Source organism: Lepisosteus platostomus, chromosome 2, assembly GCF_059453375.1.
Source record: "Lepisosteus platostomus isolate fLepPlt1 chromosome 2, fLepPlt1.hap1, whole genome shotgun sequence".
Classification (NCBI taxonomy): domain Eukaryota; kingdom Metazoa; phylum Chordata; class Actinopteri; order Semionotiformes; family Lepisosteidae; genus Lepisosteus; species Lepisosteus platostomus.
Window position 1 is genome coordinate 18044660 of NC_142612.1, and position 15754 is coordinate 18060413.

Sequence of the window (15754 nt, forward strand, 5' to 3'; positions counted from 1 at the left end):
CTTGAAACTCACTAGGACACTTTGTATGGATATTTTTAGCTTTTGTTCCCAGATATACAGGTAACTTCTGAATTTTTAAAAACATAATGTATTACAGTTTTAACACTGTAGCCAAATCATTAGAACAGTAATTAGGTCTTAGGAGTGTAGATCCTAATTCTTTTCAGCTATCTCCAAAAGTCTTTAAAATCTAGTCTAGAGTTAATAGCTGCTGCAATCCTCGGATATGTGTAGAGTCCTTTACTTCGACCCCTAAAGACAACATTTATTGATTTAATTACAGTATCCTGTGATAATAGGTCGTTACAATATTATCATGTACTTGGACACAGGTGTACTATACAGTTTTACTAGATCAGACAATTACTCACGCCAGCAAACTGTAGAAATACAACTTAAATGTTAACTGTAGAATTTGAATTTAACTGGCATATTTTCATACAACATAACTTAATAGATTGACTTCGGCAGTGCAAAAGAAAAGCAGAAAAGTGAAATAGAAGGGAGGCAGCACCATTTGTTTCAAACAAAGTGTTTCCTTTGCAGTGATACTTTGGGAGAAGGTTGTTTTACACCCACACATGCTGCACCTGCGCCACAGCCCTGTTATACGTGCACGCCTTTTTTGTTGATTGCGGACCTACACTACACTACAGAGTGGGCGTCAGTACGACGGAGGAAAAACCAACCATTCTGGTTTGCGATCCTGCCAACTCTTTCACTGCAAGGCACACCCTTGTTCCACCTTGTGTCTCCTCCCTGGGATATACTGATAGTATGAGTAATTGTGACCGAGGGAGCAACTTCTTCACTGGTCCACTAGCCTAAACTCCAGACACTCTCTGTAATTTACCGAGAAGACTGCTGGTAAGTGGCGCGGTTTCGGCCTCGCATTATTATTACCAGGGGTTGCCTTGGAAATGGCCGTGTGTTTTTATTAGGCATTACTATTGTAAAATAGACAATTTCCCAGAAAAAGAAATAACCAACGCTCTTTTTCTTGTATACATCGTTTGGAACAGGTTCACTTTTTCTTTCAGGTGAATAATTCAAATTACAAATGTGAACGCCAGTGCAGTAGAAAAATAGAAAGTGAAATAAATGCTAAAATATGTTGTTCTGACAGCTCAGTCGCATTAATAGTACTGGGGAATGTGAGCACTAAGTGTAATGCCTCTCTGAAAGAAGTTAGTCGTAAATACTTAATTTAATACTCGTAATTTTGTATAAAATCATTGATATGTGGATTTCTTTATTAGATTTATTATGAGAATAGATGTAAAGAATCATGAATAGATTAACAACATAAAATACTGAACAGTGTCACAGTGCTGTGTTGTTTTGTCACAACATTGAAAGGCAGGTGTCCCTTGACAAACCACTCATGATAATAACCCTGAACTGCAGGTCTGACTTGTTGTTCATTCGAATAGTGGGTGAATCAACTCGGTTGACATCTTAACTATGAGTATGAAGAAGGTATTTTATTGTTAAAAAAGATAGCTTGACTAAAGTTAATCTTACCAGCTCATGTTTCGTCGAGCTATCTTCTGGACAACGTGTTCCGACCGTATTACGAACACAATCCCTTAAATAAATTAATGTGCACTTCAAATTAAAAGAGGTTCAGTAATGGTCATATCCCACAACGCTGTTGATCTTAGATACATAATCTGAAACCACTGAGTACCGTGAAATGAAAGAAATAATCACATTTGTTCTTCTATTGAAATGCTTGAGAGCAAAAGAGTCATGTGAAATAAAAAGGGAATACAAATTAATAAAGCATAATAAATGTCCTGCCTTTTCACATTACAATATTGTTTTTTGCTTTCACGCTGTGATCCAGTGTTTATCCAATGAAAAAAGGGCAGTTCACTTTCGCTGTTGAGCCGGACTTCTTTTGCTGGCAGGTGTGACATTAAGGCAGGGGCAGAAATATGTTCTTTTGTAGACCTTGGATGGTGATTGAGTAGAACTTGTTTTTAAAGTCAACAGAGTGACTCTTGTATCTGAAATAGTGTCCGATTGTGCCTTCTGATTCCTGCTTCACTGTTTATTCCGAAGAAATCTGCAGCATTTGACTTGGAATACTTGTATCAGGTCCCCTTGTAGTCTTCTCTCTTCAGCAAAAATGCTGTGTATTCCGTTCCTTCAGTCTGTCAGCGTAGGACATCGCCTCAAGCCCAGGAATGTGTCTGTTTGCTTCTCTCTGGCTTGATTGCAGAGCAGGAGAAACTTTTTATTGAAATAAATAAATTATATGACAGATTAAGAAAGGGCAGGAGTATACAATTTAACCACTTCTGTTAATCTTTAACAGCATGCTGAATTTTGTCACTATACAACTATACAATCGGTATATAAATTTGAATAATAACTTGATTATCTAAAAAATACAACGTCACCATTCGATGATTTTTTCTTCAAGAAGTCGATGAAGTTCAGTATATTGCAGTCTGAAGAGGACTTCAGCGAATAACAACTAAGCCACGAAACTGTAGTCTGTCAATATTGCTTGCACGTTTCTTCTGTTCAGACATTGAAGGCCTGCCAGATTCTGTATCAACTGCTACTGTAACTAGCCAGCTTTAAACAGAGGTTGAAACAAGCAAGTCTGTAAGACCTGTTACATATTTTAAGCAGTTTTAAAACATTAACTTGAAAAAAAGTGACCTATATTAAGGTAATACGGAAAGCAGTTCCACTCTGTGCCTTACCCCAGAACTCCATTGTCATGCAATGCGAGGGACACCCCGAAGAGGGGGACCAGCTGGCAGATGTGTAGAAGACTTTAGGTGGCGACCTTACCTGGAATGGTGGTAGGAATGCACATGTAATGTTTCTGGTATTTACAGATACGCAAATACCTCTTGGTTGCTTCACAGTTTACTTTGTACAAGCCAGCAGATTAGAGTTTGGTGAGTGTAAACCGGTTTGTGAAAAAGGGTAAAAAGACTGTGAAGTTAACAATTACATATAGAAACACAAATTTGACACTAGAATGTATGATAGGATATTGAATACGGACATGACGGTCACTTGTCCTGGAAGGGAAGGTGGTGTCGCTTGTTTTAAAGTAAGATAAAAACTCACCCTTCATGTTTGCATGTGTGGTGGAGCAGGAAGACATCGACCTAGGCTGGGGTTGAGGTGAGAAAATAATGTGTGGGATCATTTTTCTCTCATGTTGTCATGTCATATCACAGTGTTCTACAAGTACACAAAAGAGAGGCCCGGGGCATGACAGGCTGCTCTCCAGCAGTCTGACCTCCGCTACTCTGGTCTGTCCCAGCATCTTATCAGCTCAGTAGATGTACAAGTGATTTTTGACAGGTGCTGACCAATTGTCGCGATCGCTACTCCTCCTCTTAAGGGCGCTCCAGCCCTTCCTTGTTCTGCCCCATTACCTGCACCTGTTTCTGATTTCCGTTCCCCCTTAAAAGCCAGACGCAGACGTCACCCGAGGTTCCTCATTGAACCCCGTTTCGTGAGAGCCCGGGGTCCTGCTGCGTCTGGCCCCGTTATGGTTTTAACTTTCTGTTCCTGATTCCCCGCCCCGCCGGTCCCAATCCGGTTCATGGTTTTATTCTCTGGATGGATCCCCTGGCCTTGGACTCTACCTTCTGTTTTGGCTTCCCCCTTTTGGATTTCGTCTTTGAATTGTTCGCCCCGGACACCTGCTCACCCTGGACACGCCCCCCTGTCTCCGTACCCTTCTCCTGCATGATTTTCTTCCTACTGTTTTCTCGCCCACCGGATTGTGTCGTCTGCATAGGGCCCGGAAAGAACTGTTCTTGACACCAATGTGTTAAAGTTTTCCAGTCTCTGCTTCATGGCTGGACAATGAAAATGTGTAGGGAACTGGACAGGCTAAGAAAGCATCGTCCTAAACAGTTCAAAAGTGAAGAACAAATGTGTGGTTACGTTACAGGGTTAAACATTTGCACTTCAGATTTATTACCTATAATATTATTGCCTGATGCCAAGGCAATGCCTGTCTTGTTAAAACAAGGACACTGCTATGGCCGTGTTCCTGACCTTTAAAAAATCATTAATCTGGAGGATCTGGGATGATGAAAAGGGTAGATGAATCCTGTTTTCCAGTTTTATCAAACTCTGGCTCTCCAATAAAGGTCGGCTATAACAGCTGTAACCTTTTGTTACTGTCTAAGGTTTTCAGAAATCGAGTATTTAATACTTTTATTTCAGAGTAGTGGGAATGAAGTCTTGAATGTTCTCGAAGACATTAAACTGAAGATTTTGTTCAAATCGTGAATGCTCAAATTGATGACATGTAAGAGGAAGGAGGAGGAGCCTAAAGAAAAACCTGAAAACTTGTAACTCAATATTTGGTGGAGGCCCATTTGCAACAATTATAGTTGCAAGTCTTTTTTACAAAGTCTCCAAGAGCTCCACCACACTGATGGATTTTGTTGCTCATTGTTCTTGGAAGATTTCCACAAATTCTCAGGTCAGGACATTGGGTGGCTCATGGACCTTCTCTTTGTATTTTGCAGCCACTCCAGTGAAAGGTGGATTTTCGCGACAGCTTTATGTCTCGAGCAGACTGAAGCAGGTTGTCCTCTAAGTTTTGCCCGTACTTTTCTCAGGTTTATCAGTCTCATCTTATGAGAAGCAGCCTCATAATGGACTGCTGACACCTCCACGCTTGACAGTAGATAGTGTTGACTGGATGTTCTTCGACCAAAATGTTCCGATTTTGACTTCTCCGGCCTCTGACCACAAAACAAATTTTGCTGCATGTTTGCAGTAGCACTTAAATGTTTGGTTGCAAAATGAGAAGGATTTTTTTCAGTAATGGCTTTCTTCTTGTCTGCCATCTGGGGCCAGCTTTGCCTCATGGACATTTTCCCTCATCTCTGCCATTGAACATGAGTGGCTTTGAAACCTCTTTGGTCTTAATGGTTGCATTTTGACTTGAAAATACTACCCGATTAAAGGACATTACAGATTTATCCAATGTATTTATTCTGGAATGATGTGAACCCTCATTATCGTACACACGCAGTGGCCACTCAACTGATTGTGTGGCTCATTAAGGTCATTTGTTGCATATAGGTTTGAATAATCATGCAATCAAGATTATTCAATTTTTCTTCCACATGAATTACCAATTTACATCTTTATTTTTGGTTTTTGCTTTGAAAGTGTGGACTAACTTGGGTATTCAACAAATATTCATTTCTGCTTCAAATTCTGGTTCATCACATTGCTTGTAGTGTGATGGCTACAAACTTTAAAGCAACAAAATGTGACAACTGTGCAGGAGTCTGAATGTTTTTGCAACGTACTGTATTTGTAAATACAAATATAAAGTGCTGTATATATTGCAGTTAATGCATTTAAAACAAATGTGTGAAATGAGATGCTAAACCCACTAGCCTCAATACATAGTTTTACATATAAGCTTAAAACTACATTTTTGTTCTTACAGCAGTAAACTCACAATAACATGAAGCAAAAATCAATATTTCCATTCTATTATTCTAGAGTTAGATCTTCACTAGAATTTAGAGAGTTTCACAATTGGCCTTTGCTGAAGTCACATAGAACCCGGCATATTTCAAACATTGAATTTCTTCTGTGTAGCATGAGAAGAGGGGAGCTGAGGTGCTGCAAAGCAAAAGATCTCGAAAAAACAAAAAAGAAGCCCTTATCCAAATAGAGAAACAGAAGGTGGACGTTTCTGTCTCCAGCATATCTTTCCAGGTTTCCGAATCGTGGGGATGGTTAAGAAAGGCGTGCAAGTTATCGTAGAAATCAGGACGGGTAGCTTTGGTGATGAGGGCTGCAGGCAATAACTCATTGGGTGTGACCTAGTTCACTGCACAAGTGCAAAGAACATTAGCAGGTGGACAAGCACAATGCACTTTAATCAGCTGGGTTTTAAAACACAAGCTTGTAAGAGAATGTTATAGCATTTTAGACAATCACCTGTATAAATGTATGCCGTTTCTGTGTTAATTCCTTAAAAAAGTGCATTATGTTAAATAATAGGTTAAATTAATATGCTGAGCTTGTGTTGTTGATAAGAAGCTTATATTATTATTATTATTATTATTATTATTATTATTATTATTTTCTGTTTTCCTCAGAACTGTTCATTTTATAGGTAGGTCATAGGGCCTTCTGGCTGGGTTTTGTTAGGGTGCCTTGGGAAGGGTTTGTCATGCCTTAGAACAGCTTTGTCTAGGGTGGGGAGTGAAAAATGAGTGCTTCACATGTTTATGAAATTTAAGCCTCCTATTCATTACATTCTTGGCTTTATAATGTACCTTTGTTAGCTCCAGATGTAGACAGTTCTATTACCTTTGTCAGTCCTATTTTTAATTCCGATGTTGTAATTAACACAGCTAAAAACGAATAGTTATCTAGGCTGTTTTGAAAACCATTATATTTACTTCAAGAACATGGCTAGGTACTGTAGCTTGTACCATACTCCAACACGTTTTAAGTAAAGAAGTATCTCCTGTTCTCAGTTTCAAATGCACTTCCACTTAGTTTCCACTTGTGTCCTCTGGTTCATATTTGCTATTTTGTTCTGAACAGATCCATTGGATTGACTGAATTGTACTAAATTAAAACTGTTTTCTGTATTATATGATGGGATGAGCAGCGATTCCCAAAATGTAACAAAATGTTTTGAAAAGGTTTGAATGTTGGCTAAAAAAGATGCATACATTTTATGTGCCTAATAATAATAAACTTTCTTTTCCAGATTTGAGGTACAGAACACTGTGAACAATGTCATACTCCTATCCTAAAACAACATACACTTCCAAAACAGGTAAGACATCACCCTCCTTGGCTTAAATTAAGCTTGTGCAGGTACATCTTTACTGCACATGATGAGCTTTAAAAGTTTGACACTGTTGCGCACATATGTCACTGTACTCTGATGTGAATTGGCGTGTTATTGAAAGATAAAGGTAATGTATAATAAACAGTATCGATAATAATAAACACACCCAACACAAACATTCAAGAGGTCCTGAACTGGTTCAGCCTACACTTTGCACTTTGCAAAGTTCCATTCATCCAGTGCTTGCTCTCATTTCTTTACAGACTGAGAAGCTTTATGCCTTTGATTTTCTTCTCACCGTATGAACACACGTTTACCACCTTTGTTAAAGGATTAATTTGAAACAATAACGTAACTGTCATGAATATTCATTAGAGCAATAAAGGATAAAATGGGATGTGTAGAAGTAGCTATTGTTATGGGAATGTTAAATAAAATAACAAAAAGTGTCTGAGCGCATTACATTGTCAGCTGCTCTAGAGATGACTAATACTTTTTATTCTGCCCTCTTTATAATGTCACCTGCGACCAAATTCACTGCCTCTTCCTAAAGCATGCAAAGAAAAGTACTGCTATTATAATACTGTAAATAAAAGCAATTTAACAGTTCTAAGCCTATACATATACTACTTTTTGCACATTTACTGCTTGGTGAATTGATTCACATACATTTTACAGTTTTATAGTGCACATCAAAATCAGAATCCGGCTGTAATGAGAACATACACTTGGCAGCATTCACCAGACCAGATAAAAAGTCGGAAGTTATGCAAAGGGAAAAAAGCTAATTTCGATGTGAGACACCTGCTGTCTCTCCTAGTGCTGAAATGGTGGGGAGTGAACTCGCTTTCTCATACCGTAGAACTGGTTGCTCCACCTGCACACCTCTGCTGTGGAGTTGAGCAATCTGCCACATGAGATGTCACAGAATAAGTCCTGGCCAGCTGTTACCTCCCTTAACCTGCATTCTGTTCATGTTAAAAACCAGATAAGAAACCAGTACAGAATGACAGGCTGAGGCTGAAAAGTGTTACAAATGTGTTTCACTCTGTAAGTAGTATTTTTAGTATTATTGAAAGACTTTTTTAAATTAAAAAATGGCAGAAAATAATGAAAGGACATTAGTACATGGAGTAAACAGCAAGGGCAGACATTCAATTTCAATTCAGTTTAAACGTGCCAGCTCCTTTTACATTAACCCTGGCACAAGAAGCAAGATGGGACTTCACAAAAAGCAACATCAAAACCCAGATCTCCAAAAGGTTGTGAGACAAAGAATACATCTAGTAACTGGTTGAGCAAGAATAGCTGCACACAGATATGATATACACAAGGATCATGACAAAGAAAATGAAAACTTTTTACCCCCAAACTTAACACTTACTATTATTTGCTAAAAAATAATAAAAAGCAGCCAACACACAGAGAATTACCTCTTCTTTACACTTTGGATTATCTATGTTATGAAGTCTGATTGTTACATTTGATATCTTTTGTTTAAAAGGACTGGGGTCGAGAGGGTGTTCTTTAAACCTTGGGCTAATCTGATATTAAGCCATTCACCAGATTAATGGAAGAGACTTTTATTTGTGGGGTAAAATTAAAATGTACCTTCTTGATGATACATGTGATTCTCGTCACATTAACCTGGCTCAAGTTAAACGCATAAATAAGTAACTTTAAAAAATGAAAGGAATTGGAAAAAAAAAGATATAGGAAAGAAAGATAAATGGGAAGATAAAAGAAAAAAAACATATTTAGTTAGTAGTTGTAATATCAGTAACTAGTTAAGCATAGTAACTATCAAGTTTAAGCACAAATTCTTGAAGCAATTAAATGAATGCTTGTGGTAATTTAGTAAATTTGGTTCCTCTCCCAAATCCAGTAGGATTAATTAGTTATATATGTTATATTTTAAATTATGTGTGTAATTTCATTTTTTCTGTTTAATGGTGCCACAGACACCAAAAGCACGTACAGCTCCACTAAGACAGGGGATGAAAACAGGAAGAAAACAAGCCTGCTGCAGGACAACAGCTGGATCAGGAGGAACCCAGAAGAAGCCGAGCCTGTGGAGTAAGTAAAGAGAGTGCTTCCTGTGCACATTCCCACAGCCAGCTGCCATCCCCAGCAGGACTCAGTGATGAATATCCCTTTTTATTTGTCAAATACAATACATAAAAAGATCAATAATCACGTAGAGTTTGGGAGATGAAAGCTAGGGTCAGGAAAGCTGCTTTGAAAAAAAAGTCCATTATTTAGTGGCAGGTTTTTTAATTAAAAAGACGGTAAACTTTAAAAATAAGTCACCACTTACAGTGATCTATAACAGTGATCTTTCCTTTGCATTAGTTTTACTCCCCTGAGTAAAACAGCACCCTAGCTCACTGCCAGTGTGTCTGACTTGGTGGGATAGAGAGCGAGAACTGTGGCTTATTATGTCACATTCAACCACATTTCCTTATTGTGGCCACCCTCTCTACGGCACTTAACTAAAATGTGACAAGCACATCCTCTTCTACCTGTTTTTAAAGCAACACCTGTAAGCTTCTGGAAAAATCAAGCAAGTAATATGCTCTGTATAGAGAAATCTGGTTTTGTTGGCTTAAGTGTACATAGATCTTAGCCCTTAATGAGTTAGAATTGCTGCCCTGCAGCACTGGGGTCCTGGGGGTTAAATTCTGGATCAGGGGTGCTATCTGTGTGGAGTTTGTATGTTAGCCCTTGGAAAACTTGGAAAACTGACCCTGGTGCCTGTTGCTTTCCAGGATAGGCTCTGTCCCAACAACCCCGTAATCAATAAAGCAGTTAGGAAATGGATGATCTCTAAATTATTTTGTTTAACAAATCATCTGTTTAATTAATCAGAAAGGAATAGTTCCACAGATTGAAATGGTGAACTACAGGGTTGGAGATACCTGTGTTATACAAGTGGATAAATCATTGCATATGCTAAATGAAATGTACAGAAAACCTCGAGCCAGCTATAATACAAATCTGTCATATTTCCTGTCATTAATGACTGATAGAAGTAAAAAAAAAACTGCAGATTGCAGACTAAAATATTGGGAATGTAGTTTGTAATTCATGATTTTGTTTACAGGTTTCTCGCTTATTGATTGATTTCTGCCTGCTCAAGATGCATCTAGACTGTTTCATAACCAGGAATCTTTCGAAATCATAATCTAACTCTCTCCACGAGCCCAGCTGTTACAAATGAAGACATTTAGATGTGAGCCACAATATTTAACTTTCTCTTGGGCAGGTTGTAGCAAGGCCCTTGGGAACTGGTTTCAGTGTCTATTTTGAATCACGGCATGCAATGTCATGTAATCCCACTCTCATATTTCTTGGAAATAGGTATGGATCTATCAAAACTGTGTAATGCTCTAATACCTCTTAACAATTTGTAAACACTTCCATAAACACAAAAATATATCATTAGTATCTGTTTGCAGAGATAGATACATTGCGTTCTCTCAGTGCTTTCAAAGGGTCCCTTTAAATCATCTTCTGAAATGTTTCATCATAACAGCTGTGCACAATAACAGCTACAAAGCTTGTTTAATATGTCCCACTCCTTAACCCTTGTATCTGAAGACCATCAAAGATGACGAAGCTTGTTCCTTCCTTGTTTCACCGATCTAGCAAAATGCACCATGTTGGCTTTGCACGCTGTGAAGCAGAGAATAGCTTTGCAGGTTATGGGACATCAGGAAGGCAGCTGCTCAGTCTGAAACCTGCTGAACATATCAACCTTTCCAAAGGCTCACCGTTCACGGCTTTTCTCAGGACAGGTGCTGGATCTGAATCCGCTGTGACACTGAAAGAAGCAGAAATAGCTGGCGAAAGGTGTTAAGCCCAATTTTATTCTTTTTCACTTACAGCAAGGATGAAAACTTCGGCAAAAGTCTTCTTAGCCGATTCAAATCTGAAGAGAATCTAGACAGGTAGCTGGTCTGTTGTGGTCTCTGTGCTGAGCGCCTATTCAAAATAAATGCATAAAATAAATACATATTAAACCCTTGGCAATAAAAAGACAAATGCAAATGCCTGGAAAAACTACCAGGCACATAAACTAAGCTATTGGCATTTACAGCAAAGGAGTTATACCACCAGAGTCACTCAACTGACTGTGTGTACAGAAACAGAACAAATTATGCTATTAACTTGGTGGGACTCATATTAATAAATGTCACAGTTATGAAAGCACTCTTCCTACTCACATTATAATGTGAGTAATTTAAATAACAAACAAAACAAAACTCAGTACTGTTTATCTGTACAAAACCTATTTTACACCTGAATGTTGTCCTCCTTCAAGGGTTTAATAGAATTGTAGCTGCATGTGGAGAAAGCTGATTTGCTTGAAAAGGCAGTATGTTGCAAGCTTCATAAGGGCATTGAAAAGCAGAATAAAACAGCTTTACAATATAGCCTCTGTTCTTCAAAATCTTTGCAAGTATAAGTGCCTCCTCCTCTCGTAAAGCCCTCTGCTAAGAAATCTGAACTCTTGCATGTGACTGTTTTTTATTACTTTGACCAACTGGTATTGCGCCATTTTCTTGTTGTCCCTTTTTAATATAAGAAGTTACTCTACATTATTAAGATGCACAGCCCTAGTTAAAGTGAATAGTTGGCTTTAATATTGATGGCTGATTTTTTGTGGTAAAGCTTTCCTTTGATTGTGGCTGCTTTCATCCGGTACAGTATGTACTGCAGAAGTACTCCATCCTCACTGTCGTCTGTGACTGCGCTTCTGCTGCTTGTTACTTGAATGTAAAACATATTACACATGTTTTACTGATTCTAGCTTGCTTGTACGTCTGGCAATGCTGCTTTGAAACGGAGTAGGTGGGCTAGCTTCTGCTTTATACCGGATCGTATGTTGGTCTGGTATTCCTCGATGACCTTCATTGAATTTTATTTAAGCAGGCCTACAGGTACTACGAATCCTACAGATACTAACACCTCAAAAAGTAACAACCAGGTGCCATCTGTGAGAGCTTTGTCAAAAAGGTAAATTATGTCTCCTTTTGTTTAGTTATCAGTGTCCTTAGCACATGGCTGAAAACAACCTTCGTTCTTCAGGTTAACTGTTAACGCTCTCATGAGCACAGTCAACACAAAAGCAAACGAACAATTAAGCATTTTAAAGGTGTGGACAACCTATTTTGTGGGCTGAGAAGTTGCTTTTATTATTATATTGTTTTAATTCCTCTGTCCTTTGCAGGTTCAAACCAATCAACATTCAGTCTGAAACATGGAAAAAAAATGGAAGTAGATGATTGCCTGAAACACTTTCTATTATTTTAAATAATACTTTATCTTTTTTAATTATTATTATTTTTTTATTATTGTGTTTTATTATTTCTATCATTTTCAGACTGTCAGACTTTTAAATAGTGTAAGGTGTAGCTGGAGCACTGCTCTGTGTTTATTCTTCTTGGTCTCTGTACTCGCAGGTTCAGTGGCAGTGAGAATCAGCTCTCCAGCATCAAGTAAGATTTTCTGCTTGTCTTGTGTGAAGGAACACCTTTGAGGGTTATGGTTTAGTCTCCGTGAAGTCAGTCTCTGTGAATGAAAAAAAACACTACAACCTGGAAAAGCATTCCTTGTAAGATACATATACAGTGTATGTGTCTTATTTAATTGCATAGAGCTACTGTAGCTCTGTCATGCTGAGAAGCTCTATTAATGATAAACAGCTACTGAGTTTGTCTTTATATGTGTAAAAAGTTCCTTCATATGTGTGGAAAACATTTCCAGCACTTCAATGTTGTGAAAAGTCGAGAGCTAATAATATTAATTCAAATAATTTCTATTTACTGTATGTATGTACTGTATATGTGTATCTGTCTTTTCATGGGTTCCTTTTAGTTGAAAAAAGTGGCTCTTTTGATTCCTAAGGCAATACACCAAAATGTGCACGCTAATTATTTCTAAAAAATTTCCCAGTAACTGGAATCCATTTGCATACCTGATGTCCTTAAGTGTGTAAAAATGACTATATTTTGAGTGTTTAGTTTAATAGTATAAAAGATCATCATTGCCACTCTAAAACTTGCACTGACTGCGATATATTCTCACTTGATCTCACTTTCCCACAAACGATTTTCAGAGGCATGATCCCACAGTTTCACAGCTCACAACTGCAAAAAAGAGCTTTCAGCTGCATAGAGATTTAAACATTTGGGCTAGAGTCTGTATGTACGTTTTTTAAGCATTAACTTTTTAAACTTTCATATACAAAAAAAAAACATTTCCTTAAAGAGAATTACCCAAAGATTGAGAAATGTTACAAAAATAGTGTCATATAGCAACAAAACCAATAAGAATAACATGACCAAATACAAGTAACAAATGACAAACAACACCCCCAAGGTAGCACTGTAGACTGTGAAGATTGTATGATTGTGATTCAGTGGCAACTATGAAGACTGCTTGATGGCAGCGATAAAGTAACTACTGTATGAGCAGAACAAAAAATATCTGACTTGCCCTGTCATTCCACAAATACCGATTGTCATTCCAGGAATTGCACTTTCACTCTTTTCTGGAAAGAAACTCACAGGAACATGATGCTTTTCACTGCTTTTTTATTTTCCCTAAATACATTTAAATTAAGATTCAAGGGCAGAATTTCTGGGGCAAGCTGCAGTTGCGGCTAATGAAAAAGGTTTAAGTCGAGCTTGAATCTGGCACCGCACTAAGTAAAAACAAAGGAATACAGTTGTAACCCTGATTGAAGTAACAACTTTATTCTTTTTTTCAATCCCTAACCAGTTCCTAGTTACGGTGAATTTTACATTTCACTGTCTTAGTAAAGACATGACAAACGGAACTGTAGCACCTGGTGAAGTCAAAGATTTGTGTTTTTTCTAACCCTAGGCCTAACCAGATACTGTACTTTTCATAACCCTAAGTGCTGTGCCCATTCGTACAGTACAAATTAAACATATCACACAAAAAGGATAAAATTCTTTAGAAAGCCCTTTAAAAATTATTTTAAAAATGTAATATGAATACCACGAAAACATGCATCTAAATTACTTTTCAACCACATTTTTAAGAAAATGCACCTTCAGTTGTATTTCAGAAATGTTGTAACTTCAGTACATTTAATAAGTTAGAAGTGAAGGTAGGGTTAAGGGTTAATCTCCTTAAACTTTCGCTCATGTTAATGTTACATACACAATTTGAATGGCAATATAAATGTTGCGTGAGTGGAGTTTTGGGCTTACCTTCAAATTACGGGGTAGGATGCAGTATGGTATACAAGTTTTTTTTTTAATAGGCAGGAGGGATTCACTTTAAAGATTTCCACCCTGTTACTGTTACATCTACATTTTAAATGTGAGTATAAGTTTAGCTTGAGAAGTGTTTTTGACTGATCTGGATCTAATCTTTGGACAGATTTTGGGATAGGCTGCAGTATGGTAAACACTAAGTATAATGCTTTCCCATCAACAGAAGCCCATATTCATCTACTGCAAAACCATTCAAATAAGCCTGAATCCTGCATCATGCTATTTTAGTTAAGCCATGGCAAATCCAACTGTAACACAGGTTGAAGTCAAGGTTTTACAGTACAGTCTAGGATAGTTGTAGCCTAGGTTGAGGTCAGTGTTTTATATTCTCTTTGGATCCTCATCCTGAGAGGAATTTAAGAAACCTTCATGGAAAGCAGTCTCAAAATATTCACAACCCTCATCATCATGCATGAACAGACAACTTGATTTCTTTTAACGTTTTTTACGTATGTTACTTTTTTCCAAGCTGGAACACACATTAAAACAGATACTCCATGTCATGTATAGGTCCATTTTTTATTTCTCTCCAGACAGAATATAGAATCCCATTAGAACCTAGGAATGATTGATCTTCATCTCAGTTACGTAATGAGAATTTCAGGATTTAACTTTACCCTCTTCAATCACTGATCTGGTTATATACTGTACTGTAGCCTACAGTACTGTAAGAAAAACTGCATCTGTAACATTAATCCATAAGACAGTGATACAAAATAATACAATAGTGATTCTCAAAACTGTTTTCTTCTTCCCTTTAGGGATACTGATTCTGCATTTAAAAGGTAAGTACGTTTATAAGCTGCACACTATGTCTCAAATTGATACTGGAAAGAGGGAAATAAATGTGAAACTCTTGCAGGACCTCGGATTCCTCTCTTCCCAGCCCACATTGCTACGCTGTTAACTGCTATACATGACAGCAAATATAAGATTAATTGATTAGTTGAAAGAAAATTGTGTTTCATAATATAAACGGTTCACTGAATTTCTTATTGCCTGTTCAGACAATCATGGACAAGCAATTTCGACAGCCCGAAGACGACAACTACAGTTACTAAAAGGTAGGGCTTTGGTCATGACCTTTTGGAATTTGTACCATTTTAAAAATAAAATTGTTATGCAATTTCGTACTCCCTAAACAGTTGAAAGGCTTTGCTGAGAGCCCAGGCTGTGATCTGTAGTTCCAGGAATGCTGGGTTGTTGCTAAGACCTTGACTGGGAGAGAGTCTTGTGGACCACAGGGCTTAATTGTCTGGCCAGTCATTTCATGCAAAGTCAGCCCTGTAGCTGACTGTGCATGTAGCAGACTGCAGTGTTGTCGGAGAGCTGCACCAGTCCTCTGTTGAACACCTTAGCTCCACTGTGTGTAGAGTAGGAGCAGAATGACAGTGCATGATCCAGAGGACATGTGTACATCTCTTTGTGTTTTTGTCAAGCTCAGATTGTAAGACTAAGATGAGGTGATGACTATCTGACAAGCCAGAAGACAACATTTAAAATATACAGTTATTGACTCCATCATTCTTCATTAATAAATCAAATGGAAACAAACATAATTGTCTCTGTAGGCAAATTAATTTTAAGAATTATGAATACAACCTTGATTTGCCTTTTT

At 37.8% G+C, this 15754-nt stretch overlaps 1 protein-coding gene across 23 annotated transcripts in view; it reads left to right on the top strand.

Moving 5' to 3' along the window:
* The first annotated feature begins 652 nt into the window (after window positions 1–652).
* The window catches only part of scel (sciellin), a 30523-nt gene continuing 15421 nt past the window's right edge, over window positions 653–15754 (top strand). For 9 of the 23 annotated variants that reach the window (XM_088602089.1, XM_088602113.1, XM_088602222.1 and 6 more), the window contains exons 1-8: window positions 655–867; window positions 6743–6811; window positions 8788–8902; window positions 10714–10776; window positions 11759–11845; window positions 12292–12327; window positions 14898–14921; window positions 15144–15200. In XM_088602089.1, coding sequence (XP_088458215.1) covers window positions 6769–6811; window positions 8788–8902; window positions 10714–10776; window positions 11759–11845; window positions 12292–12327; window positions 14898–14921; window positions 15144–15200 — 425 coding nt within the window. In that variant the 5' untranslated portion in view covers window positions 655–867; window positions 6743–6768. Of the gene's footprint in view, window positions 868–6742; window positions 6812–8787; window positions 8903–10713; window positions 10777–11758; window positions 11846–12291; window positions 12328–14897; window positions 14922–15143; window positions 15201–15754 lie in introns of all 23 variants that reach the window. The other 14 variants (XM_088602149.1, XM_088602174.1, XM_088602265.1 and 11 more) reach the window with 7 other exon arrangements.